This window comes from Triturus cristatus, chromosome 10 (assembly GCF_964204655.1).
Source record: "Triturus cristatus chromosome 10, aTriCri1.1, whole genome shotgun sequence".
In the NCBI taxonomy this organism is placed as follows: Eukaryota; Metazoa; Chordata; class Amphibia; order Caudata; family Salamandridae; genus Triturus; species Triturus cristatus.
In genome coordinates this window covers 92424138-92451351 of record NC_140593.1, presented here as the reverse complement: position 1 = coordinate 92451351, position 27214 = coordinate 92424138, and the positions used below count along the sequence as shown (strand labels likewise).

Genomic DNA, 27214 nt, shown 5'->3' with positions numbered 1-27214 from the left:
GCGCACCTGTCTGGGTCAAAAGGCACAGGTTTCATCTCCTCGTGAACCCCCTCTTCTTTTGGTTCTAAGGGACACAGTGAGTCCTGGACCAAAATGAGGCGCCCACATTCACTGTCCCCTGCCCCCCGCTTCTTTGAAGCAAGCTATTCATGCGGTGGAAGGGAGGACATGTTGCAGTAATGTGTTCCAGTGCCTCGACACTCCTGGGAGTATCTGTGCGCTATATAAATCTCATATAATCATCATGTGATCCTTCTCTGCTGGCTGTAAGGGACTGGGCACCGTGCCCGAGTAACAAACACAGCCATGCCCTGCTGGGCACCACTCAGCAGGCACCAGAAGGTAAATACCGAGGGCACGTTTCAGAGGAGCGACTCAGCAGAGCTCGGATCTTCGTCCTCCAAGAGTCATCAGGCTTTGGGATGGCTGTTTTGGAGGGGCTGCCCTCATGGGGGGCGGGGTCACTGCTTATTAGCATGAGGTGGGTCTCTGCCCAGAGTGGCACAGTGGGTGAAAAACAATGGGCTGGGTGCCATCCTGCGTGCTTGCCGCTGGTGTTGTCTATGTGCAAGCATACATCCCATCGCCTCCTGTCAGTTCATCCAGCTTTGGTGCCAACACATGCAGCCACTCTCACCATCAGATGTATGCCAGGCCTGTGGCACACCCAGAGGCATCAAGGTTACTATAGGAGCAGATCATGAAGACTGGCGGGGAGGTCTCAGCCGGATCACTGGCATACCGGCCGAAAAAGAGCCCTCTGTAATTCAGTCCTTCGGAAAATGACTTCCATCCCCCAAGAAATGCATAGGAATGTACCCAGTGCAGGAAACAGGGGGTCCCGCTGGAACTCCGATCCAGCGGCCATTACTGATCCGCAGCTGGGCTGGCCCCAGTAACATACGCTGGATTTGTCTCTGTGTCATTTGCACCACTTTGCACCGCTCTGCTCTGCTTTCAGTTGAGATCAGCACACACGTTTCAGGGTTGATGGAGTTTCTTATTTTAATTTCCCGTTGGCGCCAAAACAAAAGCCTGATTTAAGGGGCCATCAACCCTACTTTTGTTCAAGCCAAGAGCTTGGGAGCTACTCAGAGCCCAACACTTATATGTAAATGTAATGGAGGAAACAAAGGCACACCGCTTATAATCACTTCACAAGTACTTAAGAAAAACTGTGATTTGGAAGTAGGGTTTTGACTTTGTTCAACCCCCTGTATAAGAGATGTGCATGACCTGTAAAGATGTCAGATGTATCTGTCTGTATGACTAATTACACTGATACTGATTGAACTTGCACTTACTGATTGTTTTTATTTCATTTCTTTCATAGTGCTACTTATCCCAATGTAGGGTGTCAGAGCGCTTTACATCACACATACACGCACACACTATACAGAGACAAATCATACAAGCGTGTAACTCAGAGTACAGGCAATGTTACTTAAGACAGTGAGGGGTACACGGTGTGGGTGTCACATATGCTCCGCTTTTATATATATATATATTTATATATGTTAAGAGTGCATGGTCTGGAGAAACACAACGATGGGATTTAAAATGTAGCAATGATTGGGGTTGCCTGTACGAATAAGTCGTTGTTGCTACCCATAGGAACCTTTATTCAGCAATCTTAGAATAACGAATGATTGAACGACAAGTTCTAGCCCTATGTCTTGCAGTTTGTACGCAGCTCCTTGATGCTGTTCTATAGCTTTCTGCGCTATAGTGGAAAGACTGAAATGAACTGAAAGCAACAAAGGGATTTCTGTGGCAAAGGCAGTAGCCGACTGAGCCCTCTACATTAAATAGAAAACTGTGCTCTGAATGTCGCACAAAGTGCTTTACAGCAGGTACATTTACCCTCTATGCCACTTAGACTCAAAACTGTGCAAGACAAAACACAGCTCTCTCCAGCAAGTACATTAATCACCAGCGTTATCCTACTATTTATTGTTTTCTGAAAATTGCTGGGCACGGAATCTCTACAGCAGGTGCATTAACCATGTAACATATTTTTTAATGCAGCCTCTTTGGGACCAGTTAAGTAACCTAGACCCCCTTTGCGGTCACATGTCCTTATAGCCAATTTCTTTGCAGGAGAGTTTAAAAAAATTTAATATGCAAGTTGTCTGTCAGACTCCACTTTGTTGCCTTTTGGCTAAGTTTGCGTTACAGAAATACCATATACAGACAGACATGTTTTTGCTTTTCATGACTCCACCCCTTTTCCACAGGAACACCCTGACCCCTAATTTATGGGTTTATGGGCTATTTTTCCATTCCCAGAACTAAAAGTAACACAAATCTATTTTGAATGTCTGGTGTGAATGGCATCTCTCACCATTTCAGTCTAACAAATAACTGGGTGTCATCCGAACAACAACAAAAAACAGCTGGAGGCCACCGCGCGTATCCAGCTGGACCATAACTCTCGTGCGCGCGATACTTTTTGCTGTTTTGCCTTTTTTGCTCAAGTCCTCTACAGTGACCTAGATGAGAAGTGTTTTTATAAAATGTATACACGGGGCTTTAAGTGGGCCGGGTCTCACCGGGTCTGAGCACCGGCAGTTTTTTAAAAGGGGCCTCGAAACGGGTCTCTATCTGGCTCTCTTTTGTGCCCTGGCGCAGGCGGTCCGTTTTTTTCCAGACTGCAGTGACAGTGCCACATGATTGTGCGCCGCTCACACTGCTCACTTCTCACGAGTGGAGAAGTTACGGCATGACGTCATGCTAGGTGAGTGTTGTAGAGGAAGGGAAATCCTTGCCTCTTACATCTCCCATGTGCCTGCTTTTTAAAACACAAGACTCCGAGCGCTGTTGCGAGTGAGGGGGCCCTATTGAATAGCGCACACTGCAAATTGCCACTTCTCTTTTTGAAACTCAGGATTAACAACATTGTCGTGTTGTCACCAGGGCTTTAAGTGGAAGCCTTTTCAATATTATATACAAGCCATAGTTGCTGCTTATTTATCTGATGCAATTAACAGCCATTAGTCCTGGGAGTGCAGATCACAGGCCGGAAGATCCCCGGAGGGGGTGGGGGGGGGGGGGCACTTCAACCATCTTTACCGCAGCTTCAGAGCTCAGCTTGTGCACCAAATACACGCAGAAGTTTCTGCCCCCCCCCCCCCCCTCCCCCACCCTCCACCTCTGGGCCATCAGAGGATAGGCACTCTTTAAAATGCTGTAATGATGAAAAAAGTTGATTAATTGAGAACGTGTTTAATTTAGTACTTTGGACTGACTGCCTGAGTGATAGTTACTAAACACAGCTCCATTAGGACCATCTGACAAGGCTCGGCAGAGAAGTGGGTAGAGGTGGTGGCATTGCAGTCGCCACCATGGCCCCTTCAGGGGTCAGAGTATTAGAATCACTTTCCTCCACGATGTCAGAGATTCTGATTTTTAACATTGATATCCCGGACTCGGAAACCTGGAATGGGGCGCTGATCTATAGACCTCCTGGACCAAAGACGCAATTTGTTAACCATCTGCTGGAAACAATTGCGCCATATGTATTAGCCGCAGATACCTTCATCTTACTTGGAGACTTGAATTATCATGCGGCGCCACCATTGGACCTTGATTCGGCCCATGTAATTGGGGCTATGAACACACTAGGGTTAACACAGAGGGTAATCGGCCCAACTCACTCAGCCGGACACACATTAGATCTGATATTCATGAATTCCCTCAAACCGACCAATAAATCTCCCTGCCCAGTACTATGGATGGACCACTCCATTCTCAAATTTAGTGTGCCCATAAATATACATAGGAAAATCGGTCCGAATAAAAGTACTTTGATTTGGCCGTGGCGTAAGTTAACATCTGAAACCTTTCTAGCACACTTTGAACCTCCACGACTAGGTCAATCAGACATGGTGGATTTGCCTGCTAGTAATCTGGAATCCTCCATTACACTGGCTTTGGACAAAGCCGTTCCTTTCACCAGGGTTCAAGTAAAAAATAATGCCTCACCCTGGTTTACAGCTGCATTAAAAATTGATAAACAATTAAGTCGAGCAGCCGAACGCCAGTGGAGGAAAACTAAAACCGAGGAAGACCGTAGGAACTATAAGCATCTTCACTCAATCTATATAAATAACATTAAATTAACCAAAAAGACCTATCTTACTCAGCGCATAAATAACGCTGCACATTCCAGTAAAGAACTTTATAAAATATTGAAGGACTTTACCTCCCCTCAGGTTGAACAGTCCTCTTTTTCGCCTACGCAAGAGTGGGTCGACTCGGTTTCCTCTTTTTTTGATAATAAAATTAAAACAATCTATGCCTCATTTCCTCATCAGCTCGATGATCATAGTCATTATATCATTAATGTGATTAAGTCACCCTCTTTGTTGGAACCTCATAATGCCCCCTTATTAACGGAGTTTGAACCCATAACTGTCACTGAAGTAACGGAAAGTCTAAGTATGATTAAATCTGGCTCTCCAGCCGATCCTTTTCCTCCCCGTTCCTGTGCTAAAATGATGCCGCTGTTTGAGAATGCCTTAACCATCATCTTTAATATGTCATTAAATCAAGCTAAGGTTCCGAAAAGATGGAAACATGCTCAGGTCAAGCCAATTCTTAAGAAATCTTCGGCTGACCCCAGCGTACCAGTAAACACCGCCCCATTTCATTGCTTCCCTATTTTGGGAAGGTACTGGAGCACTTAGTTAACAAACGTTTCACTGGCCATCTAGAGACCCATGGCCTCCTCGATTCCTCTCAGTCAGGCTTCCGTGCTGCTCATAGTACGGAGACCTCAGTTATCGAGGTAGTAGATAACATCAGGCTTGCTCTGGAAAAACGAGAATCTGCAATTTTGGTTCTCTTGGACCGGTCTGCAGCTTTCGATACCATCTCCCGCAGAACCTTGAAACATCGACTGTGGGAGGTGGGTATCAGAGGGAAGGCCTTGGACTGGTTTGAGAACTACCTGGCTGACCGAACCACCACACTTCGTGTAGATGAAATGGTCTCACGCACCTATCCAGTAACGGTCGGGGTTCCGCAGGGATCCATTCTCAGTCCCTTGCTGTTTAATGTATATCTAACACCTTTAGCGGTTATCATTGGATCATACGGTTTTGAGACCCTTTCGTATGCTGATGATACCCAGCTGCTCGTTACTTGTGACTCAGACCATGATGGTGTTCAATCCCGTTTTAAGAGCTGCATGGTCCAGATTAAGAATTGGATGAGCCTAAATAAATTACAGTTGAATGGCAGTAAGACTGAGGTTATTCTCTTCGGAAAAGCCGAGCAGTTCTGGACACAGGACTGGTGGCCCACGGAGTTGGGCACCTGTCCCTCCCCCAAGCTAGCAGTTCGCAATTTAGGTATCACTATTGATAACTCCCTGTCCATGAAAGCTCATATCAATCAGGTGCTAGGAGTTTGTTTTGGGATTATGCGTAATCTACGAAAAAAAATTAAGTGGTTACCCATTGAAGCAAGGAAACCTTTGGTACAGGGACTTATCATCAGCCGCCTTGACTATGGTAAAGCCCTGTTCACTGTACTTAATCAAGATCTGCTTTCTAAACTTCAAATCCTTCAAAATACTGCTGCCAGACTTGTTCTTAACCTTCCCCCCGAACCCCATCGGCTCCGACTCTTAAAACCTTGCATTGGCTTTCGGTTCGCCAAAGAGGACGTTATAAAATCTTAAGTCTCACACATAAGATAATGTATGGCATTGATCCATATTATCTGGCAAAAAAATTGCAATGGTATGTACCGGGACGTTCCTTAATGTCCGGCACAAAGTTTCACCTTGCTCAACCGCGTATTAGAACGGTCCACAATAGTGGCCGATCATTTTCTTAGCTAGCTCCTATGCTTTGGAACAAACTACCACTGGAACTCTATCTATAACAGACCATTCTGTAAAAGGCTGAAAACCTGGCTTTTTTCTCAATAAGTTCTTGTATCGGGTATTTAGGTTACTGTCCGTTTCTTTGTCTTTTGCTGCTAGCGCCTTGAGACCTTTTGGTGATTTGTGCGCTCTATAAAAATGTTTGACATTGACATTGAGGGACGGGGATGTGTCTGAGGCGTTGGGCCGGGCTCTACTTCGGCTTGCCATCCCCCTGTGCACCAGAGACGAGCCAGACATCTGGGTCGAGCCAGGGCTTGGCTTGTCCACCGCAAGTGGAGAGGCACAGGGGGTGCAAGCATCACACTCAACCAAAAGCCATGGCCTTGGTCTCGCCATGTACCCCAGATGTGACTGCACAGGAGGGCTGCTGAGCACAGCTGCGCTCTCGGGCCAGCTCTCCACCGACAGCCAGGATCGAGTGTCCATCATTAACCAGCTCAGAATGCACCTTCTTTCTGCCCTAGGTCCTGCCAGACACACGGCCCTCCCAGCATCAGTCGCAAAGAGGGCTCCTGGTACAACTTGTTCAACATCTAGAGACACTGCTTTTTACATCTCATTTCAGTCCTTCTTAATGTACTGCACTGGACCAGAGGGGGTTCCGCGCTCCACTGGACCAGAGGGGGTTCCGCGCTCCACTGGGCCAGAGGGGGTTTCGCACTCCAGTGGGCCAGAGGGGGTTCTGCGCTCCACTTGACCAGAGGGGGTTCTGGCACTCCACTGGGCCAGGGGGGGTTCTGGCACTCCACTGGAACAGGGGTGGTTCCGCGCTCCACTGGGCCAGAGGGGGTTCCGCTCTTCACTGGACGAGAGGGGGTTCCGCGCTCCACTGGGCCAGAGGGGGTTTCGCACTCCAGTGGGCCAGAGGGGGTTCTGCTCTCCACTTGACCAGAGGGGGTTCTGCGCTCCACTGGACCAGAGAGGGTTCTGCGCTCCACTGGACCAGAGAGGGTTCTGCGCTCCACTGGGCCAGAGGGGGTTCTGTGCTCCACTGGGCCAGAGGGGGTTCTGGCACTCCACTGGGCCAGAGGGGGTTCTGGCACTCCACTGGGCCAGAGGGGGTTCTGGCACTCCACTGGGCCAGAGGGGGTTCTGGCACTCCACTGGGCCAGAGGGGGTTCTGGCACTCCACTGGGCCAGAGGGGGTTCTGGCACTCCACTGGGCCAGAGGGGGTTCTGGCACTCCACTGGGCCAGAGGGGGTTCTGGCACTCCACTGGGCCAGAGGGGGTTCTGCTCTCCACTGGACCAGAGGGGGTTCTGCGCTCCACTGGACCAGAGAGGGTTCTGCGCTCCACTGGACCAGAGAGGGTTCTGCGCTCCACTGGGCCAGAGGGGGTTCTGTGCTACACTGGGCCAGAGGGGGTTCTGGCACTCCACTGGGCCAGAGGGGGTTCTGGCGCTCCACTGGGCCAGAGGGGGTTCCGCGCTTCACTGGACGAGAGGGGGTTCCGCGCTCCACTGGGCCAGAGGGGGTTTCGCACTCCAGTGGGCCAGAGGGGGTTCTGCTCTCCACTTGACCAGAGGGGGTTCTGCGCTCCACTGGGCCAGAGAGGGTTCTGCGCTCCACTGGGCCAGAGAGGGTTCTGCGCTCCACCGGGCCAAAGGGGGTTCTGCGCTCCACTGGACCAGAGGGGGGGTTCTGCGCTCCACTGGACCAGAGGGGGGGATCTGCGCTCCACTGGGACAGGGGTGGTTCCGCGCTCTACTGGGCCAGAGGGGGTTCCGCGCTCCACTGGGCCAGAGGGGGTTCCCCGCTCCACTGGGCCAGAGGGGGTTCCGCGCTCCACTGGGCCAGAGGGGGTTCCGTGCTCCACTGGGCCAGAGGGGGTTCCGCGCTCCACTGGGCCAGAGGGGGTTCCGCGCTCCACTGGGCCAGAGGGGGTTCCGCGCTCCACTGGGCCAGAGGGGGTTCCGCGCTCCACTGGGCCAGAGGGGGTTCCGCGCTCCACTGGGCCAGAGGGGGTTCCGCGCTCCACTGGGCCAGAGGGGGTTCCGCGCTCCACTGGGCCAAAGGGGGTTCTGCGCTCCACTTGACCAGAGGGGGTTCTGGCACTCCACTGGGCCAGGGGGGGTTCTGGCACTCCACTGGGCCAGGGGGGGTTCTGGCACTCCACTGGGACAGGGGTGGTTCCGCGCTCCACTGGGCCAGAGTGGGTTCCGCTCTTCACTGGACGAGAGGGGGTTCCGCGCTCCACTGGGCCAGAGGGGGTTTCGCACTCCAGTGGGCCAGAGGGGGTTCTGCGCTCCACTAGGCCAGAGAGGGTTCTGCGCTCCACTGGGCCAGAGAGGGTTCTGCGCTCCACTGGGCCAGAGAGGGTTCTGCGCTCCACTGGGCCAGAGAGGGTTCTGCGCTCCACTGGACCAGAGGGGGTTCTGCGCTCCACTGGACCAGAGGGGGTTCTGCGCTCCACTGGGCCAGAGAGGGGGTTCCGTGCTCCACTGGGCCAGAGGGGGTTCCGCGCTCCACTGGGCCAGAGGGGGTTCCGCGCTCCACTGGGCCAGAGGGGGTTCCGCGCTCCACTGGGCCAGAGGGGGTTCCGCGCTCCACTGGGCCAGAGGGGGTTCCGCGCTCCACTGGGCCAGAGGGGGTTCCGCGCTCCACTGGGCCAGAGGGGGTTCCGCGCTCCACTGGGCCAAAGGGGGTTCTGCGCTCCACTTGACCAGAGGGGGTTCTGGCACTCCACTGGGCCAGGGGGGGTTCTGGCACTCCACTGGGCCAGGGGGGGTTCTGGCACTCCACTGGGACAGGGGTGGTTCCGCGCTCCACTGGGCCAGAGTGGGTTCCGCTCTTCACTGGACGAGAGGGGGTTCCGCGCTCCACTGGGCCAGAGGGGGTTTCGCACTCCAGTGGGCCAGAGGGGGTTCTGCGCTCCACTAGGCCAGAGAGGGTTCTGCGCTCCACTGGGCCAGAGAGGGTTCTGCGCTCCACTGGGCCAGAGAGGGTTCTGCGCTCCACTGGGCCAGAGAGGGTTCTGCGCTCCACTGGACCAGAGGGGGTTCTGCGCTCCACTGGACCAGAGGGGGTTCTGCGCTCCACTGGGCCAGAGAGGGGGTTCCGCGCTCCACTGGGCCAGAGGGGGTTCCGCGCTCCACTGGGCCAGAGGGGGTTCCCCGCTCCACTGGGCCAGAGGGGGTTCCGCACTCCACTGGGCCAGAGGGGGTTCCGCGCTCCACTGGACGAGAGGGGGTTCCGCGCTCCACTGGACGAGAGGGGGTTCCGCGCTCCACTGGGCCAGAGGGGGTTTCGCACTCCAGTGGGCCAGAGGGGGTTCTGCGCTCCACTTGACTAGAGGGGGTTCTGGCACTCCACTGGGCCAGGGGGGGTTCTGGCACTCCACTGGGACAGGGGTGGTTCCGCGCTCCACTGGGCCAGAGGCGGTTCCGCTCTTCACTGGACGAGAGGGGGTTACGCGCTCCACTGGGCCAGAGGGGGTTTCGCACTCCAGTGGGCCAGAGGGGGTTCTGCTCTCCACTTGACCAGAGGGGGTTCTGCGCTCCACTGGGCCATAGAGGATTCTGCGCTCCACTGGGCCAGAGGGGGTTCTGCGCTCCACTGGGCCAGAGGGGGTTCTGCGCTCCACTGGGCCAGAGGGGGTTCTGCGCTCCACTGGGCCAGAGGGGGTTCTGCGCTCCACTGGGCCAGAGGGGGTTCTGCGCTCCACTGGGCCAGAGGGGGTTCTGGCACTCCACTGGGCCAAAGGGGGTTCTGGCACTCCACTGGGACAGGGGTGGTTCCGCGCTCCACTGGGCCAGAGGGGGTTCCGCGCTCCACTGGGCCAGAGGGGGTTCCGCGCTCCACTGGACGAGAGGGGGTTCCGCGCTTCACTGGGCCAGAGAGGGTTCCGCGCTCCACTGGGCCAGAGGGGGTTTCGCACTCCAGGGGGCCAGAGGGGGTTCTGCTCTCCACTTGACCAGAGGGGGTTCTGCGCTCCACTGGGCCAGAGACGGTTCTGTGCTCCACTGGGCCAGAGGGGGGTCTGCGCTCCACTGGACCAGAGGGGGTTCTGCGCTCCACTGGGCCAGAGAGGGGGTTCTGCGCTCCACTGGGACAGGGGGGGTTCCGCACTCCACTGGGCCAGAGGGGGTTCCCCGCTACACTGGGCCAGAGGGGGTTCCGCACTCCACTGGGCCAGAGGGGGTTCTCCGCTACACTGGGCCAGAGGGGGTTCCGCACTCCACTGGGCCAGAGGGGGTTCCGCACTCCACTGGGCCAGAGGGGGTTCCGCGCTCCACTGGGCCAGAGGGGGTTCCGCACTCCACTGGGCCAGAGGGGGTTCCGCACTCCACTGGGCCAGAGGGGGTTCCGCACTCCACTGGGCCAGAGGGGGTTCCGCACTCCACTGGGCCAGAGGGGGTTCCGCACTCCACTGGGCCAGAGGGGGTTCCGCACTCCACTGGGTCAGAGAATGTTCTGTACCCCAGCACAGTTCCCCCTGTACCCAGGGACGTGTTTCAGGAGCTTGGAGGACTCTAGCTCACTTTCTCACTGTACTCCACTGGGCCTGAGGGGGTTCCGCACTCCACTGGGCCAGAGGGGGTTCTGCGCTCCCGCACAGCCCCACACGGACCCCTGATGTGTTTCAGGAGCCTGGAGGACTCCTGTCAGCAGCGGCCCCTAGCTCAGAGGACATCTCATCTCCCCTCTGCACCTAATTTTCAGAAAGCAAGGTGCACAGGGCAATTCAAAGACCTTGTTTGTGCTGCTGGGTTCACTACGTGCCCCTCGCACATCTCCCCCTTCCCCCTGAAAAAAACGGTAGCCCGAGTCCCAAATTTCTACAAAAATGTGGCCACCAAACTCGTTTTTTCTTTTAAAAAAAAGACACAGTAATCCCCCAATTTCTCAAATACTACAAAGAGTAAGTACTGTGGGGCTGTGCAAGGAGTCACAGACCCCAACTTTACTACCCACCAGCATCAGGGACGAACAAAGCACTGAAGCCTTCATTTACCGCCTTCGCCGTCTGCCTCTGGACCTCAGTCACAGAGCACTCGAAAAAACACGGGTTAAAAGCCTCCCGCGTGGCACTGTGGCCTAGAAAATATTCAATGTTCATAAACTCACAGCCCTCTACAGCCCTTTAGGTACACGGCTCTAGACTCAATAGAAGAACACAAAGTAATGTCACACATTAAAACCAGAGCTTGAAGCAGAGGGGAACAGAGAGCCAGGGAAGCCCGCAGTGTCTCTCCTTAGAGGCAGAGGAGAACTGTAAAAAACAAAGAGAGCGATTCCAAGAAATAAACACAACACCAAGAGGAACATAAAAACCAGAAATAAATAGAACTGGCAGGATAAAAACACAAAGACAACAAGTGACACCAGACAAATGCCATAAGAGGGTCAAATGATCTCAATATGTACTGTGTCTAGTTACTCGGGGAGGGGGACATTAAAAGATTAAAAAACCGTGATCAGGCCTTGATTGCGCCGGCCAATAAAATACATAAAAGCACAGGGTCCTTACATGCGATACCCTTCTCACTCCTGGCACACGGGCCAAAAACACAAAACACATAAATCTCTGCAATAAAGGAATGACATTCAACACTTTCTTTACCCAAGCAAGAGACAGGTGAAGTTATTGTTCGTCTCACAGCGAAGGCCGCAGTCTGTGTCTCACAGATGTCTCAGCATTTCAACCCCCTTTTCATAAAGACTTTAAAAACAATTCCACCTGGTAGGCTTCTTGGCGCTTAGATTGAAGGAAACCTCGAAATAGCAGAATGTCAGCCTCGGGCAGCAGTAATATTTAATGCCATCATGCCACAAATAAATGACAATACAGATAACAGACATTAAATGGAATATCCGTAGCATTAACAGCTATTAAACAAGTACAACTGGAAACAACAGAGCTAAAACGAAGAGGGAAAACATTACTGGTGGATACATCAATCACCAGTATTATTAGTTACCACAACCAGGGAGCCCGTGCCAATCACCGAAGCACACAAACGAGAGAGACCGGGGCACCCCCTACAGAGGGGGCACCAGGCGCACACAGCAGTCGGACTTCGTCTTACCTGCAGTTGGGTGGGGGGTCCAGGGTGATTTCAGCCAGTTCTTTCTGAATCCTAAAAAACAGAACCGTGCACAGATATTAGATGCTGACAGTGCTTCGGCCAGAGTTAAAACACTGCATTACAGTCGCGCATTAACACGAACAGAGGCTTGTGTCACAAAGACCGACTGCATGATTACATTACGCAAACCACTCCCGCAAAGGTGGGCAGAACGGGGTGGCAGACACAGGGATCCAAGAATAGACGGCTCAGCCTTTCATCTTTCACAAGAGGACACCGTGACTACTGGAGAGTGAGGAAACAGCAGCCACAAGGAGTGTGTAAAAAAACACGTTGCATCCACTGCGCCTGCGCGTACACAGCGATGCAGGCAGCCTAGGTTTATTTGATGGAGAAAGCGGATGTAGTGTGAATAATGAGGGAGGCGAGACAGAGATGTGGTTAACTCTCAGCCGTTTATTGATTACATCCACAGTTACGGCCCACGAGGAGCAGCGGGAGACACAACCGCCGGCTCGCGTCCTCGCGCTCTTTCTGCTCCCCCGAACCGCCCCCTGACGTCACAGCCATCCTCGACACCGGATTGGCCAGTGACGTCAGGCGGCGTCCAGATGGAAATAGGACTACGGGGTTTGCCCTGGCAGACTAGTACGTTACTTCACGTACAACATCTCCCTTTCTTAACAAAATAGAGAACTATCATAACAATCATCTCATAACAAAATCTTCGAACCTTTTAGGCGCCCTGATATGCCTAGTAGGTCTGCGGGGAGTGACATGCAGGTTGGTCCCCCCGCCGCGGTTGCCCGTACCACCTTGGCTTGCACTCATCACATTATGACTGTCACTCCTCACTGACATGGGGCTGCTGTCATTATGGCCTTCGACATCCCCTAGGCCGTGGCACGTACTCACACCATCCTCAGTGGTCCCGTCATTGTCTTCTTGAACCTGCCACTCGTACATGCTATCATCGCTTTCGGTCTCATGCACCTGGCTGCCTCTCATGATGATTTCCTCTTGACCTGCCTTGAGCCTGACAATGTCGTCCTTGCTACGCCATCCCCCTCCTTCCAAACAGACAGCTCCCTTAGTCACTCCTTGCCCACGTGCAGGGGTCTGGAAAACAGACTCTCCCTTCAACACTTTGGTTGGTTTCTTCACCAACACCCAATCCCCCTGCGCTACCTCTTTAACTTTGGCTCTATTCACGCTATCAGCATACCGCTTGTTGCTCTCCTGTTTAGCCACAATTCTTTCTTTGACCCTCAACCTCTCATCGGTCACATCTTCAGGTTCCTCCCTCATGTCATACCACCTATCAAGTTTGGGGGTAAGCTCACTCATACACCTTCTCCCTCTCATCAGGTAGAACGGAGTGTGGCCCGTGACTGCATTGGGCGTGTTGTGAAATGTGTGTACCTTGTCCGCCAGAATTGCTTTTACATCCAAGTTGGAGGCAATAGCCTGTTGCACCCCCTCCTTCAGGAACCTATTCATTCGCTCGACCTGCCCATTGCTCTTAGGGCTGTAGAGCGGGGTCTTCTCCTGCTTGATTCCCAATCTGGACAGGAAGTCCTTCATCTGCCTGGAGACCAGCTGTGTGCCGTTGTCGGACATCAAAATCTTCGGCTGACCTTCACTAGCAAAGACCCTCTTCAGCTCCTTGATCACTCGTTCAGTGGTAACCTCCCTGACGAACTTGTAGTGGATCCATTTGGAAAAGTAATCCGTGAGGACAATGAGATGTCTGCAGTCTTCAGGCAGCAGGGTAAACGGGCCCGCGAAGTCAATAGCGACCTTGATCCATGGGCCGGCAGGAATGTCCACCAGCTGCAGCGTACTTTTCGCCGTCTTCCAGTGCTTGTCGGCCCTCAAGCATGGTCCGCATCGGTCGATAAAACTGCCGACATCGCCGCACATCCCTGGCCACCAGTAGTATTGTTTGAGTAAGTTCCTTGTGGCGGTAGCGCCCGGGTGACCCTTGTGAGCTAACCGGATTAGTTTATCTCTCAACCCTTCCGGCGGCACAAACAGCTCATGCCTTTTCACGAAGCCGCCCTCGATGGAGAGTTCGGGGCTAACCTGCTGGAAACTCCTGAGCGCACCGTTCAAGTTCCGGATCGGGGGCCAACGAGCCATTATATGATCCATCACCCTACGCATAGTCATGTCATTCTCTTGGGCCGCCATCCACTCCTCCTCCAAAATGGATCCTTCGCAAATGGCCGTAGCGTCCACCAGCGCCACCACGCACTCCGTGTCATCCATGGATCCATCCCCCTCGCCGTTGACCGGCAAGCGCGACAAGCAATCCTCCCTGCAATTGAGGCCGCCCTTGATGTGTCTAATGACGAAATGATACTCCTGCAGCCTGGACATCAGCCGCAGAAGCCTCGAGCTGGCCTTCCCGTTGCCGCGGCCTTCGCCGTCCATCATGTAGATTAAAGGCTTGTGGTCCGTGACCAGTTCGAACTCCATGCCCCACAGATAGTTCCTCAGTTTTTCCACGGCCCATACACATGCGAGCGTCTCCCTCTCGATGGTGCTGTAATGCTTCTCGGCGTCACTCAGAGACCGGGAAATGAAAGCGACCGTGTTCTCCGTCTTCCCGTGGAACTGGCAAAACACCGCACCGATACCCTTGGCGCTTGCGTCGACTGTGATCACATTCCGGAATGCCCTGTTGTATGGCTGTAGCACGGGAGCTGCCACGATGGCCTGCTTGACGGCATCAAAAGCATCTTGTTGGGCATGCGCCCACGTGAATTTTTCGTTCTTCCTCAGTAGCTTCCTTAGGGGCTCCACGATGGTCGCATATCCCTGCATGAATTTGGAGTAGTATTCGCTGAGCCCCAGGAATGATCGTAGAGCGTCTTTGTCTCCGGGACACGGGGCATCACGTATGGCCTTCACCAAATCATCTTTAGGCGCAATGCCCTCCGCGGTCAGCACGTGCCCCAAGTAGTCGATCCTGCCCTCCATGAACTTGCACTTGTCCTTGGAGACTGTCATCCCTTTGTCGCGCAGTACCCCCAGCACTCCTCCCAGCAGCTCCAGGTGCTCCTCTTCACCCGCCGTGTGGACTAGAATGTCGTCCTGGAAGGCTTCAACACCCTTCATGTCGCCGAAGAGCAGATCCATCAACCTTTGGAAGACACCGGAAGCTGAGGCGAGGCCGAACGGAAGACGGACGTACCTGTACGCTCCGAACGGGGTAACAAAGGTGGTAAGTGCCTTGGACTCCTCCGTGAGGCATACCTGGTGATATGCGGATTTCAGGTCTATCAAGGTGAAGAACCGCGACCCAGATGTAGAAGACAGGATCTCTTGGATGTTGGGCAGAGGGTGGCAGTTCACCAGAATGTTTCTGTTCAAAGATCGCAGGTCCACACACAGCCGAATGTCCCCTGACCTTTTCTTCTTGGACACCACGATTGCGGACACCCACTCTGATGTGCCTGCTTCCTCTATCACTCCCTCCGACTTCAGCCTATCTAGAACAGCCTTTAGCTCCCCCCTGACAGAGAGGGGAACTGACCTGACCTTGTGTTTTATTGGCACGGCATCCTCCTTCAATCTAATGGCGTGCACGAATCCTCTCACACACCCTACTTTGTTTTCAAAAACAGATTCAAATTTGCCGATGACCTCAGCCAAACCCTCAGGCAAGTCATCCGGCTGCACGTAGCTGACCCAATCATCCCTCAGAACTATGGGATCGTCCGCCCCCGGGACTAGCATCACCCCCAGCTTGGCCAGATCCTTCCACCCCACCAGGCTCCTCCCTTTCTCAGCCACATAGATCTTCGTTCTCACTGTTCGCCCCCTGAAGGTGAGGGAGTCCCAGAAGTACCCTATCATCTCTATGTCTTGCTCCCCGAAAGCCTTCGGATTCACATCCGTCTCATGCAATTTCACACCTTGCCATTTCAACTCATACGTGGTGTCTGAAATCAGGGTAATGGGGGAACCAGAATCGGCCGTAAATGGCAGCTCAACTGCACCAATCAGGACAGAGCCAATAGGCCCCTTCACTCTACCATCTTCAGCATCAATGGACAATACAATGTCCGCATCTGTATCAGCATCGCAGTCGCTCACCGAGCTCACTTTCATGCCCCCACCAGGTCTCCTGGCTTTGCATACTGCCGCGAAGTGGCCCACTCTCCTGCACTTAGAACAACTTTTGGACAGCGCCGGGCATGCCCTGCTATCCGCCAGGTGGTCCCTCGACCCACATCTAAAACAAGCGAGAGGCTTCCTGCCCCCCCCTTTCTCGCTCGCCCCCCTGTCTGGGGTTTTAGATGCACCTCTATGTTTGTCCTGCACCAAGAACACATTAGAAGCCTGACTCGTGCTCGCAAGTTCTTTTGTGGACACCATGGAACGTTCAACGGCCTTCGCAATGGCCACCACATCTTTCAGCGAAGGGTTCCTGCAAGAAAGCAACCGTTCCTGCACCTTCTTGGAATGGCAGTAGAACACCACCTGGTCCCTGAGGTAAGTATCAGTCATCTCCCCGAATTCACAGTCTTGTGCCAAAACACGTAGACAGGCAATATATTCCTCGATAGTCTCTCCCTTCTCTTGCTTCCGCAATGCGAATTTATGGCGCCCCACCATGATATTACCCTCCTCAGAGTATTGCAGTTCGAGCCGCTTAACCGCCTCCTGGTACACATCCAGAGGGGCAAGGGCCCCCAGAGGGTCCGCATAGACGGGCAAGCTGTCAAAAACCTCCTGGCCTGCCTTCCCCAACAGTCCGAATAGAAGCGACTTCTTGCGTGCAGCGCTATATCCCTCGCCATCAATGGAGACGATGTAATTCTCAAATGCGCGCAGCCACCCCTTCCACTTCATACATGGCTTACCAGGGGAGTCCAGAAAGAGGGGCGGCACACATATGTTGATGGGTTGCGCCATCGCAGGCGAGCAGGCACACGTGGGACAGTGGCTCAGATCCTGGACAGTCCCCACCAAGCTCGGAAGGACACCCCGGTCGCAGGGAAGCAGGAGTACGACGCAGCAGCAAGCAACGCAGCTTCAGGGAATCGGAAGCAGCTAGGACCAGCAGAGACAGCGCTCCCTCCACAGCAGCTCACCAGTGCAGCTCACGGGGTCGTCGGGGCAGAACAGCACCTCAGTACAGCAGGCAGCACCAAACAGCACACCAGGTTCCACCAGCAGGGCCACGCGTGCAGGAGGCAAGGGCAGGCAGCAGCAATCACCAGCGTGGGATCTGGAGCACATGAACCAGCGAGGAGAGATCAGCGTGTCTCATCAGCACATCGGGACATCAGGCATCAAGGGAATCACTCGCGGGCCGTAACGACGTTTTTAACCCTCGTCGCCATTTGTAGTGTGAATAATGAGGGAGGCGAGACAGAGATGTGGTTAACTCTCAGCCGTTTATTGATTACATCCACAGTTACGGCCCACGAGGAGCAGCGGGAGACACAACCGCCGGCTCGCGTCCTCGCGCTCTTTCTGCTCCCCCGAACCGCCCCCTGACGTCACAGCCATCCTCGACACCGGATTGGCCAGTGACGTCAGGCGGCGTCCAGATGGAAATAGGACTACGGGGTTTGCCCTGGCAGACTAGTACGCTACTTCACGTACAACAGCGGACTAATACGCACATGGAAAGCGCCTCGACGCCCTTGAGCTTGTCTGCGCTATATAACATTACTACACGTAACTCAATAAAAGGTGAGCATGTCCAGCAGGCACTGCACAAAAGCACTGGATAAAAACACAATCTAGAAAGCTGCCATCAGAACTGCAACGAATGGGGCTGTAAAGCAGAATGTTTCATTTTCTGTGAGCGGCTTCATACAACAGCGCGCTACTAGCATAGCGCCTTGAGGCTGTTCAGTTCAGTGCACTTTTATGAGCTCATGTAGCGCGGCCATTGTGGTTTAAGCCACTGCCCCGTGGCCTCTCTGAATGGCTTTCCCGCCCCGAGGAGATGGAATGGGGGCAATCAAAGGCTATAAAAGGGCTGGAAGTAAAAGCTTAAAAACAGAACACAGCAAAGCTGTGAAAAGCATTCCAGTCTGAACACCGCAGCTCACCGTGACGGCAGCCGCCGAGGGCCCGACTTCATCCCAGCAGGATTATAGCAACGCGCGCCTGAGCCACGGGGCCTCAGCTCACGGAACTCGGGGGCAGGGGGGGGGGGTCCCGACAAAGCAGGGAATAGGACTGGGGGCGAGGCAGAGAAAACAGTACGACTGACTGCGCCCCAGCCCTACAAGCGCTACACTGCTGACCCCATCTCCCCACCTGGCCACTCTGCCGCTTCTTAAACCCCCATACCCCCCTCCCTCCCCGCAGAAGATACCCACCCACCTTTAATCATAAGCAGGGCACGGAAATATTTTTTATTTATAAAGAAGAAAAGCTTCTCAGAAATGTAAGTGCATAAGATATCTCGTATGGATAATGCGCCTGCGCCAGAATGTGCTTGAGGTCTGCCTCGGCTCCAAGCGCCAAATAACAAGCCGAGCCATCAAAAGATGTATCAAGGAAACAAATGTCATGAATACTTAAAATAAAGACTTTAGAATAACAAAAAGAAGCATTTTTCAACATTTTACATTGTCTCTAGCAAGTACATACGAGACACCACTAAAATGGGTGTCATTTATTAAATTAGCGTTTTTAGCATGAAACTTTCAAGAACGCCCCCAAACCATGAGGAGTTTCCCAAGACATATGTTGGTCATGTTCTCTATTCATTTAGTCTATATTGTTCTTAAACGTGACACAAGCTTATTTTGCATTAACCATATATAAGTGAGGGTTTTGCAGAGCGCATGCCCGGAACTGAATGACCTCCCTGTCCTCTAAAACTGGATGGTTAAGAAAACGACACATAATGAGGTGAAGCGGTGGGCTGTAGATCACACCGTTTGCTCAAGTGGAGAAGCCGGGATTTGAGTATATATAACACACATTTACTCAAATCAGGCAATTTTTTTGAGTTGCTTTAATTTTAAATCACGTTATTCATAGCATGTGAAAAATGGATCTGTAGGCAGAGAAGGAAATTGCTACTTACCAGTATGCGTCTGTTCTTGGCATGTAGAGCTGCAGAGTTGTACACTGTGCATGGTTCGCCATCTGGTGTTGGGCTCGGATGCTTTTACCTTGTTTTTGTCTTGGAAGAGTCTTTTGTAGTCACAAGATGGGCGACTCCTCCCTTGGACGATAGTGGGCATGGGCATCCACTCCATCCTCAGATTGTTTTTTGCCATGATGGGAAATGATGGAGTTAGTAAGAAATAAAGAGATGTCCATGTGAATGTATCTAAGATAATACTGGAACAGACACAGGTTCCGGGGAGGCGGGTGGGCATGTACAACTCTGCAGCTCTACATGCCAATAACAGATGCATACTGGTAAGTAGCATTTTCCGTTCGAGGCATACAAGCTGCAGATTGTACACTGTGCATAGACTGTACAGCAGTGTCTCCCCTAGCGGCGGTCAGCTGTATCTGTTGCAGTGGTTTGAAAAAGTGTTTTAAGAACAGCTTGGCCTACAGAAGCTTGTTGTTTAGCCTGCACATCAACACAATAGTGATTGGTGAAGGTGTGTGGTGTAGACCATGTTGCTGTTATGCAGATGTCATCTATGGGAATGTTCCCTAAGAATGCCATGGAAGCCCCTAGTTTGCGTGTTGAGTGCGCTCAAGGGGGGAATTGTTCATGTGCGTTTAGCCTTTTGGTAGCATATTTGAATGCATTCGACTATCCACCTAGCGATCCCAGCTTTGGAGATGGGGTTACCTTTATGAGGTGGTGAGAAGGCTACACGCAGTTGTTTTGTCTTTCTAAAGGATGTAGTCCTATCAATGTAATAAAGTAGGGCTCTTTTGACATCCAGTGTGTGAAGAGGTCTCTTTGCTACGGAGTCTGGGTTTTGGAAAAACACCGGTAACTCAACTGATTGGTTACGAACAAAAGCAGAGATTACTTTGGGAAGGAATTTTGGATTTGTTCTGAGAACCACTTTGTTATGATGTATTTGTAAGAATGGTTCTTGTATGGTTAAAGCCTGGATCTCGCTTACCCTTCTGAGGGAGGTAATTACAACAAGGAAAGCAACGTTCCATGTGAGGAACTGAAGTTCACATTTATGTAGAGGTTCAAATGGGGGACCCATGAGTCTGGTAAGAACAATGCTTAAATTCCACACCGGAGAGGGTGGCAGTCTGGGAGGAATTATTCTTTTAAGTCCTCCATAAAGGCTTTAATTGCAGGTACTCTAAATAATGACAAATGTTGTCTGTTTTGTAAATAAGCAGCAAGCGCTGCTAGTTGTAATCGTATGGATGAATATGCTAGATTACATCTTTGTAAGTGTAGCAAATAGCAAATGATGTCCTGGATGGAAGCATCCAGTGGATCAATTTTATTATTTTTTGCAGTAAATGACAAATCTTTTGCTGCATAGCAAGCTCTAGTAGTAGGGCATCTGGCTTCTTTAATGATGTTCATACAGTCCGGTGGGAGGTTAAGATAACCGAACTCTAGGACTTCAGGAGCCAAATCGCTAGATTCAGTTGTCCTGGATCGGGATGCATTATCTCTCCATGGTTCTGCGTTAGAAATGTTGGGGAAAGGCGTAGTTTTTGGTGTGGAACTACTGAGCGTTCCAGTAGTGTTGCGAACCACGGTTGGCGTGCCCATGTGGGAGCCACCAGGATCATTTTGAGAGACTGGTGTCTGAGCTTGCGTACTACTAGTGGAATCAGTGGGAGTGGCGGAAAAGCATACGGAAAACTGCCTGACCAGTTCATCCATATCGCATTGCCTTTGGACAACGGGTGTGGGAACCTGGCGGCAAAGGTTGGGCATTTTGCGTTTGTGTGTGTGGCGAACAGATCTATGTCTGGTTGATCCCACATCTGGAAGAAAGGTTGGAGAACTTGGGGATGAAGTTCCCATTCATTTATCTGCTGGGTCTGTCTTCGCAGATCCGCAATCGGATTGGGAATTCCTGGAAGATGTTCTGCCAGCAGGTATATATTTTGTGGAATGGCCCACCTCCAAATGTTTTGTGCAAGCTGGGACAGCTGCTGAGAATGTGTGCCTCCTTGTTTCTGTATGTAGTACATGGCTGTCATGTTGTCCGTCCGGATTAGGACAGTCTTGTGTTGTAGATGTACTTGGAATGATTTTAAAGCTAGAAATATTGCCAGTAATTCTAGGTGATTGATATGTAGCACTTTCTGTTGAGTGGTCCATTTGCCTTGAATTGTATAGTTTAGGAGATGGGCTCCCCAACTGATGAGTGATGCGTCTGCTGTCAGCACTATCTGCGGAACCGGCTCGAGGAACGGCCACCCTTTGGACAGGTTTCGTGTGTTCCACCACTGCAGAGAGCGATGTGTGCAGCTGTCCACCAACACCAGATCTGTAAGTTGTCCTTGAGCCTGGTTCCACTGACGTGCTAGGCATTCCTGTAAGGGGCGCATCTGAAGTCTTGCATGAGGTACGATAAAGATGCAAGAGGCCATCATCCCTATGAGTTGCATGAATGGGAGGGAGTGGTGCGGTTGAAATGTGCTGCTTAGGGCTTGCATACTGGCTATCCTGGCTGGACTGGGATATGCCAGAGCTTTGGAGGTGTCTACTGTGGCCCCTAGATACTGATGTATGTGGGAGGGCTGGAGATTTGACTTGGGGTAATTTAGTGCAAGTCCCAAGTCGTGTAGCAGTTGAATAGTTTGATGAGTGTGAAGAATGCACTGGTTGAATGACTTGGCTTTTATCATCCAGTCGTCGAGATATGGAAAGACATGTCTTCTCAAGTGTGCTGCTACTACCGCAAGGCACTTTGTGAACACTCTGGGTGCGGTGGTCACCCCGAATGGAAGGACTTTGAACTGATAGTGTTGTCCGTCCACTATGAACCTTAGATACTTCCTGTGAGCAGGGTGTATGGGACTGTGGAAGTAGGCGTCCTTGAGATCTAGTGTGGCAAGGTAGTCGCCTTGTTGTAGCAGTGGGAGAACCTGTTGGAGAGTGATCATATGAAAATGATCGGACTGTATATAGAGATTGAGGGGTCTGAGCTCGAGTATTGGCCTTAGGGTCCCGTCCTTTTTGGGGATTAGGAAATACAGTGAGTAAACCCCTGTCCCTTGATGCTGTAAGGGGACTGGTTCTATTGCGTGCTTTTGAAGCAGTGAGAGAACCTCTTGTTTTAAGAGCGTGAGGTGTTCCGTGGAGATTGGATGATGTTTGGGTGGAATGTTGGGTGGGGTTGCTGTGAGTTCCAGGCAGTAACCATACTGGATAATTTTTCTTACCCACTTGTCTGTTGTGATGGAATCCCAGACAAATAGGAACTGTGTGAGTCTCTCCCCGACCGGAGTGGAATGGTGTGGACGGAAGCGGAGGGAAGTCACTGTTTAGTAGTGGGGGAGGTACGAGTGTTGTTGCTACTTCGGCCTCTCCCTTTGTTATGGTTTCCCCAGTATCCGCCTCTAAAATTTCGTCTATTGGGGGATGTTTGAGTGGTGTTTTTATAGGAATAGGAGGCGGTGTCTGTTGCAATGTTTTTGGATGCTCCCCTATAGAAGGAGCGACGAAAGGAACCACGTGTGGATGGAGACTGTAATGCTCCCATGGCTTTAGCAGTCTCCGTGTCCTTTTTCATCTTCTCTAGAGTGGTGTCTACAGCCGGTCCAAAAAGTGGTTCCTGATTGAACGGCTGGTTGAGGATAGTTGTCTGTACCTCCTGTTTAAACCCTGAAATGCATAACCAGGCATGTCGTCTGAGTAGCACACTGGTGTTAACAGATCTAGAGGCTGTGTCAGCTTCATCAAGGGCACACTTAATTGATGCGTTGGTTATTAATTTGCCCTCCTGGATTAAATCATTTGCCTGGGTTTTGTATTGATCAGGCAAATGTTGTAATAGGGTCTCTAGTCGGTCATAGTGAGCCCTGTCATACCTAGCAAGTAATGCTTGGGTGTTGGCTATGCGCCAGGGATTAACTGCTTGAGCAGCAACTCTCTTGCCAGAGGCATCTAGCAACTTAGGTTCTTTATCCGGAGGTGGTGCGTCACCGGAGGTTTGAGAGTTGGCGCGTTTCCTAGCGTTAGATACCACTAGTGAGTCTAAGGGTAGTTGCCCCTTGATGTAGGTGGGATCGTCGGGGGCGGGCTTATACTTTTTGTTAATCCTGGGATTGAGAATTCTAGCCGTCACTGGGTCTTTGAATATGTCTGGGGCATGTTTAATGACCCCTTTTAGCACAGGCAGGGTTTGGACAGTCTTCTGGGACTGTTCAAAGGTGTCTAGAAGAAAGTCCTCGTCTGCAGGCTCTGAATGCATGTGGACACCATGGTAGACAGCAGCTCTATTTATGAGTTGTTCAAAACCAATATTGTCATCTGGGTATGATGTAAATAACTGTATATCATGACCACGGTTCCCTTATGTTAAATAAACAGAGTTTTAAATAAATATTGTCATCTGGGGTGGACGGTTTTGTTGGATATGGCTGGGGATCAGGGAGGTCTGGGAAACCTATTGGGTTGTCATAATCATCCCAATCGTCCTGTGGTACGTCTGTATCGTCATCAGGATCAGTGAAAGGGTCATTGTTGCCTGCCCCACCCCCTAAATCATCATCATCATCCTAGTGTGGTGGTGGTGAATGTGGTGGAAGTTTTGGAGGCTGCGGAGGAGAGACAGGCTTAGGAGGAAGAACTGGCTCAGGAGGAAGGACAGGCTTAGGAGGAAGAACAGGCTCAGAAGGGGAAACAGGAGAAGAGGGTCTTATAGGTGAAGTGGCACAGTCTTTTTTCTTTACAGGCACTGCAGGAGTGTCTGATGTGTCCAGCTTCCTCTTCTTGTGTGGAACAGCAGCCACATGTTCTGTTTTAGGGTCTATATGCAGTTTTTTCTGCTTGGGATCGACAGGATCTGGTCGAAAAAGTTCTTCCTCTTCGGAAACCGCTTTCGGCGCTGACTTTTTCGGGTCCGAGTGAGGTTTAGATTTTTGCTCAGAGGCCTTAGGAGTTGGTTTAAGGTCCTTGGCTTGGCTATGGAGCCGGAAATCTTTTTCGGTTCCGAAGGTTTTGGCTTCGGAACCAATAGTTTTTCTTTCTGCGTCGAGGTGGTCGGTGCCGACTTCTTTTTGGGAGTAGGTTAGTCTCCCGTCTTCGTTGCCGAAGGCGCCTGCGGGACACCAATATACGGTTTGCTCGGTCCTGAGCTACCGGAAGGCTTGTCCTTCATGCGACTGGGGCCAGCAGGCGAAGTCTTGACCAGGGCCTTCTTTTTTTCGGGTGGAGTTGGGGTAGGGGCAGTTGTACTCACTCGTTGACCAGGAGTGATGTGGTCGTCTGAGTCTAAGTCGTCTGCTTCGGACACGGTTTGCAGGTCCTCAGAATCCTCCTCCGGGACATCGGGGCCTTCGTCGAAGATGTCCACTGGTGCCGGAGCTGCTAGCTGCGCCATGATGTGTCGTCTGGCCTGGCAATCACAGATGTATTTTCTTCGATCGAAAAGAGGCGCTGGACTGGCAATTTTTCTCGTCGTGCTCGGGCGAGAGACACAGGTTACAGACCTTGTGATGGTCACTGTCTGGGAATTTCGTTCCACACTGGGGGCATTTTTTAAATGGAGTCCTTTCCATGAGCTATAGGTCCGAACGGTGCCGATAGGCCCAACCGCCCGTGTCGACGACTGGAATCGAGTAGTTGAGATGCGCGTCGAAGATCACGCGATCGAAAACAATACCGTTGAGTTGTAGATAGTGTCGAAAAGGTTTGGAAAATAAAGTACCGAACCGGAGCGCAAAAGTTACATTCGAACTCGATGGCGGAAAAAAAACAATCTGAGGATGGAGTTGATGCCCATGCGCACTATCGTCCAAGGGAGGAGTCACCTATCTCGTGACTACAAAAGACTCTTCCAAGACAACAACAAGGTGTAAGCATCCGAGCCCAACACCAGATAGCGATCTATGCACAGTGTACAATCTGCAGATCATATGCCTCGAACATATATTTAGCAATGGGCCGTAGCCTGGGTAGGGAACAGTGCAGGTTAAATGATTAGTTAACTTGGAGTCGATCACTACAGTGAGACTGGCGAAGAGAAACCACAAAACATGCAAGTTAGTTCCATTCACTGTGGTCTGAAATGCCAGGACACACTTCTCAAAAATCAAGTAAACTAATCCTATAGGTCACCTCCTCCGCTAACTGAAAATACTTTCCATTGCAAAAAAACAACATAAAAAAAACATTATCACCCACTGTCTATGTCCATGGTTATATGAATTAATGGAATTGTTAGGCACACCGTTTACGGTCGATTTGTTTTCACAGACAAACAGCATTATGCCTGTAGACCCCCAAACTTTTCAGAACCACAACCCGCTTTTTAGAATGATAAACTTTCACAAGTCAGTTACTTCTAATGGACAGGAGGCAGGCAATTGTTTTAAAAACAACTAGGCATCGTGAGATAGGGCACCGTCATTAACATACAGCACATTATCTATTAAAATGGCCACTAACTTTGTACAGACTTACAATTTTCCTGATAGAACTACACATACAAAGAATAATGTGTGCACATTGGGTTTCAGTGAATATTTATTTTTTGTGCATCACCAAGTAGTGTGTCTTGATTTATTTTGATCCTTTTAAAATCTTTGTTTCCATCACACTTCAGAATTACAAAAAATGTGCTTCATTTTTTGCTTTCCTATCTACTGATTGTGTACAGTCCATGTACAGGTATTTATTACATGTTATTGTGTGTTACATACAATGACTCCCTACAGCCTTTCCTTTCACACTTCATGTACCCTGCAAGATTGTCACATCATTAACTTTTCTTTCTCTGACTGCAAAGTGAGAGGAGATTGTAAACTCCAGTCCCCATGTTAAAAACATAAGCAGCAATTTGTCAAAAAACGTTGCCTGACATGTGACCTCTGTCTTTGAAGCACAGCAAATGGTTGAAGCAGGTGCAGTTTTTTAAGTTAAAATTCAGAGGTGAGCCTCCATTGTGCAGTCATGGCCTCACAGAGGAGGAGTCCTCTACATCACTGACTGATTCCCGTTCATTTTAGAAGAGGGTCGGTCACTCCAGAACTGACATGTACCCAAGGGCTGGACAACTTAACTGAAGTGCATTAGGACGTAGAGTGTATGTGCATACATTAACTAAGATTAGCGTAATATGGAAAGAGCGAAAGGACAGTGAACAGGGCATTTCACATATTTTTTCACCAGACTCACAAGTTTCTTCGCCTACGGTCCTGGCTGCCGGAGACAGAAGATGGAGGCTTTGAACATCCCTCACACACTCTGCAGAGGCCAGCTCAATAGGAAGCACTACACCCTGCTGGGTTACTTTCAGTAGTACCAAGGGTTCCAACGGCGCAAAGAAAAAACTATTTGCTACAGAACTGAATTTGGTAAACACCACAGAGCCCAGAATCTTATACGCAAAAATTTCACTTGGTTTCGCCATTTCCATTCACTTCTTAGATCTTTATGGAGATATTCCATATCATCTGAGGTGTCTAGTTTACTTTATGAAGAAAAAACCAAAGGAAATGATGGACGGAGTGTTGAACATTTCAAGCACTCACCCCCAGTCAACTGATCTGGGTTTAATCCATCACCGTTCTTTAGCCCACTCTGCCACCCCAGTTCAGACATGGCCATATGCAAATCAGTCTGACTCTGTGCCTCATGGGAGCAGTCCAGGCCCGAACTGCCAAGCCATGTCTTCCCTGGACCGGAAACAAGCTTCCTAGGACCGGTTTCTGGCATTTCAGCTGTCTTCAGCCAGGCTTGCTTGAATCCAGTGGCAAAGTGAGCAAGGGACTCACGTCTGAGCATACCCTGCCAACTTATGGCGAACAAAGAAAAAACCAAAGGAAATGATGGACGGAGTGTTGAACATTGCAAGCACTCTGGCTGAAATGCCAGAAACCGGTCCTAGGAAGCTTGTTTTCGGTCCAGGGAAGACATGGCTTGGCAGTTCGGGCTGGACTGTTCCCATGAGGCACAGGGTCAGACTGATTTGATTTGCATATGGCCATGTCTGAACTGAGGTGGCAGAATGGGCTAAAGAACGGTGATGGATTAAACCCAGATCAGTTGACTGGGGGTGAGTGCTTGCAATGTTCAACACTCCGTCCATCATTTCCTTTGGTTTTGCTTTGTTCGCCATAAGTTGGCAGGGTATGCTCAGACGTGAGTCCCTTGCTCACTTTACCACTGGATTCAAGCAAGCCT

At 51.2% G+C, this 27214-nt stretch overlaps 1 protein-coding gene across 1 annotated transcript in view; it reads right to left on the bottom strand.

The window, feature by feature from the left end:
• LOC146788937 (ubiquitin-conjugating enzyme E2 E2) overlaps positions 1-27214 on the bottom strand; it is a 719694-nt gene that overhangs the window by 449495 nt on the left and 242985 nt on the right. Inside the window, exon 3 of the mRNA XM_085630503.1 lies at positions 11926-11976. Within this exon, the coding sequence (XP_085486629.1) occupies positions 11926-11976 (51 nt within the window). The remainder of the gene's footprint in view (positions 1-11925; positions 11977-27214) is intronic.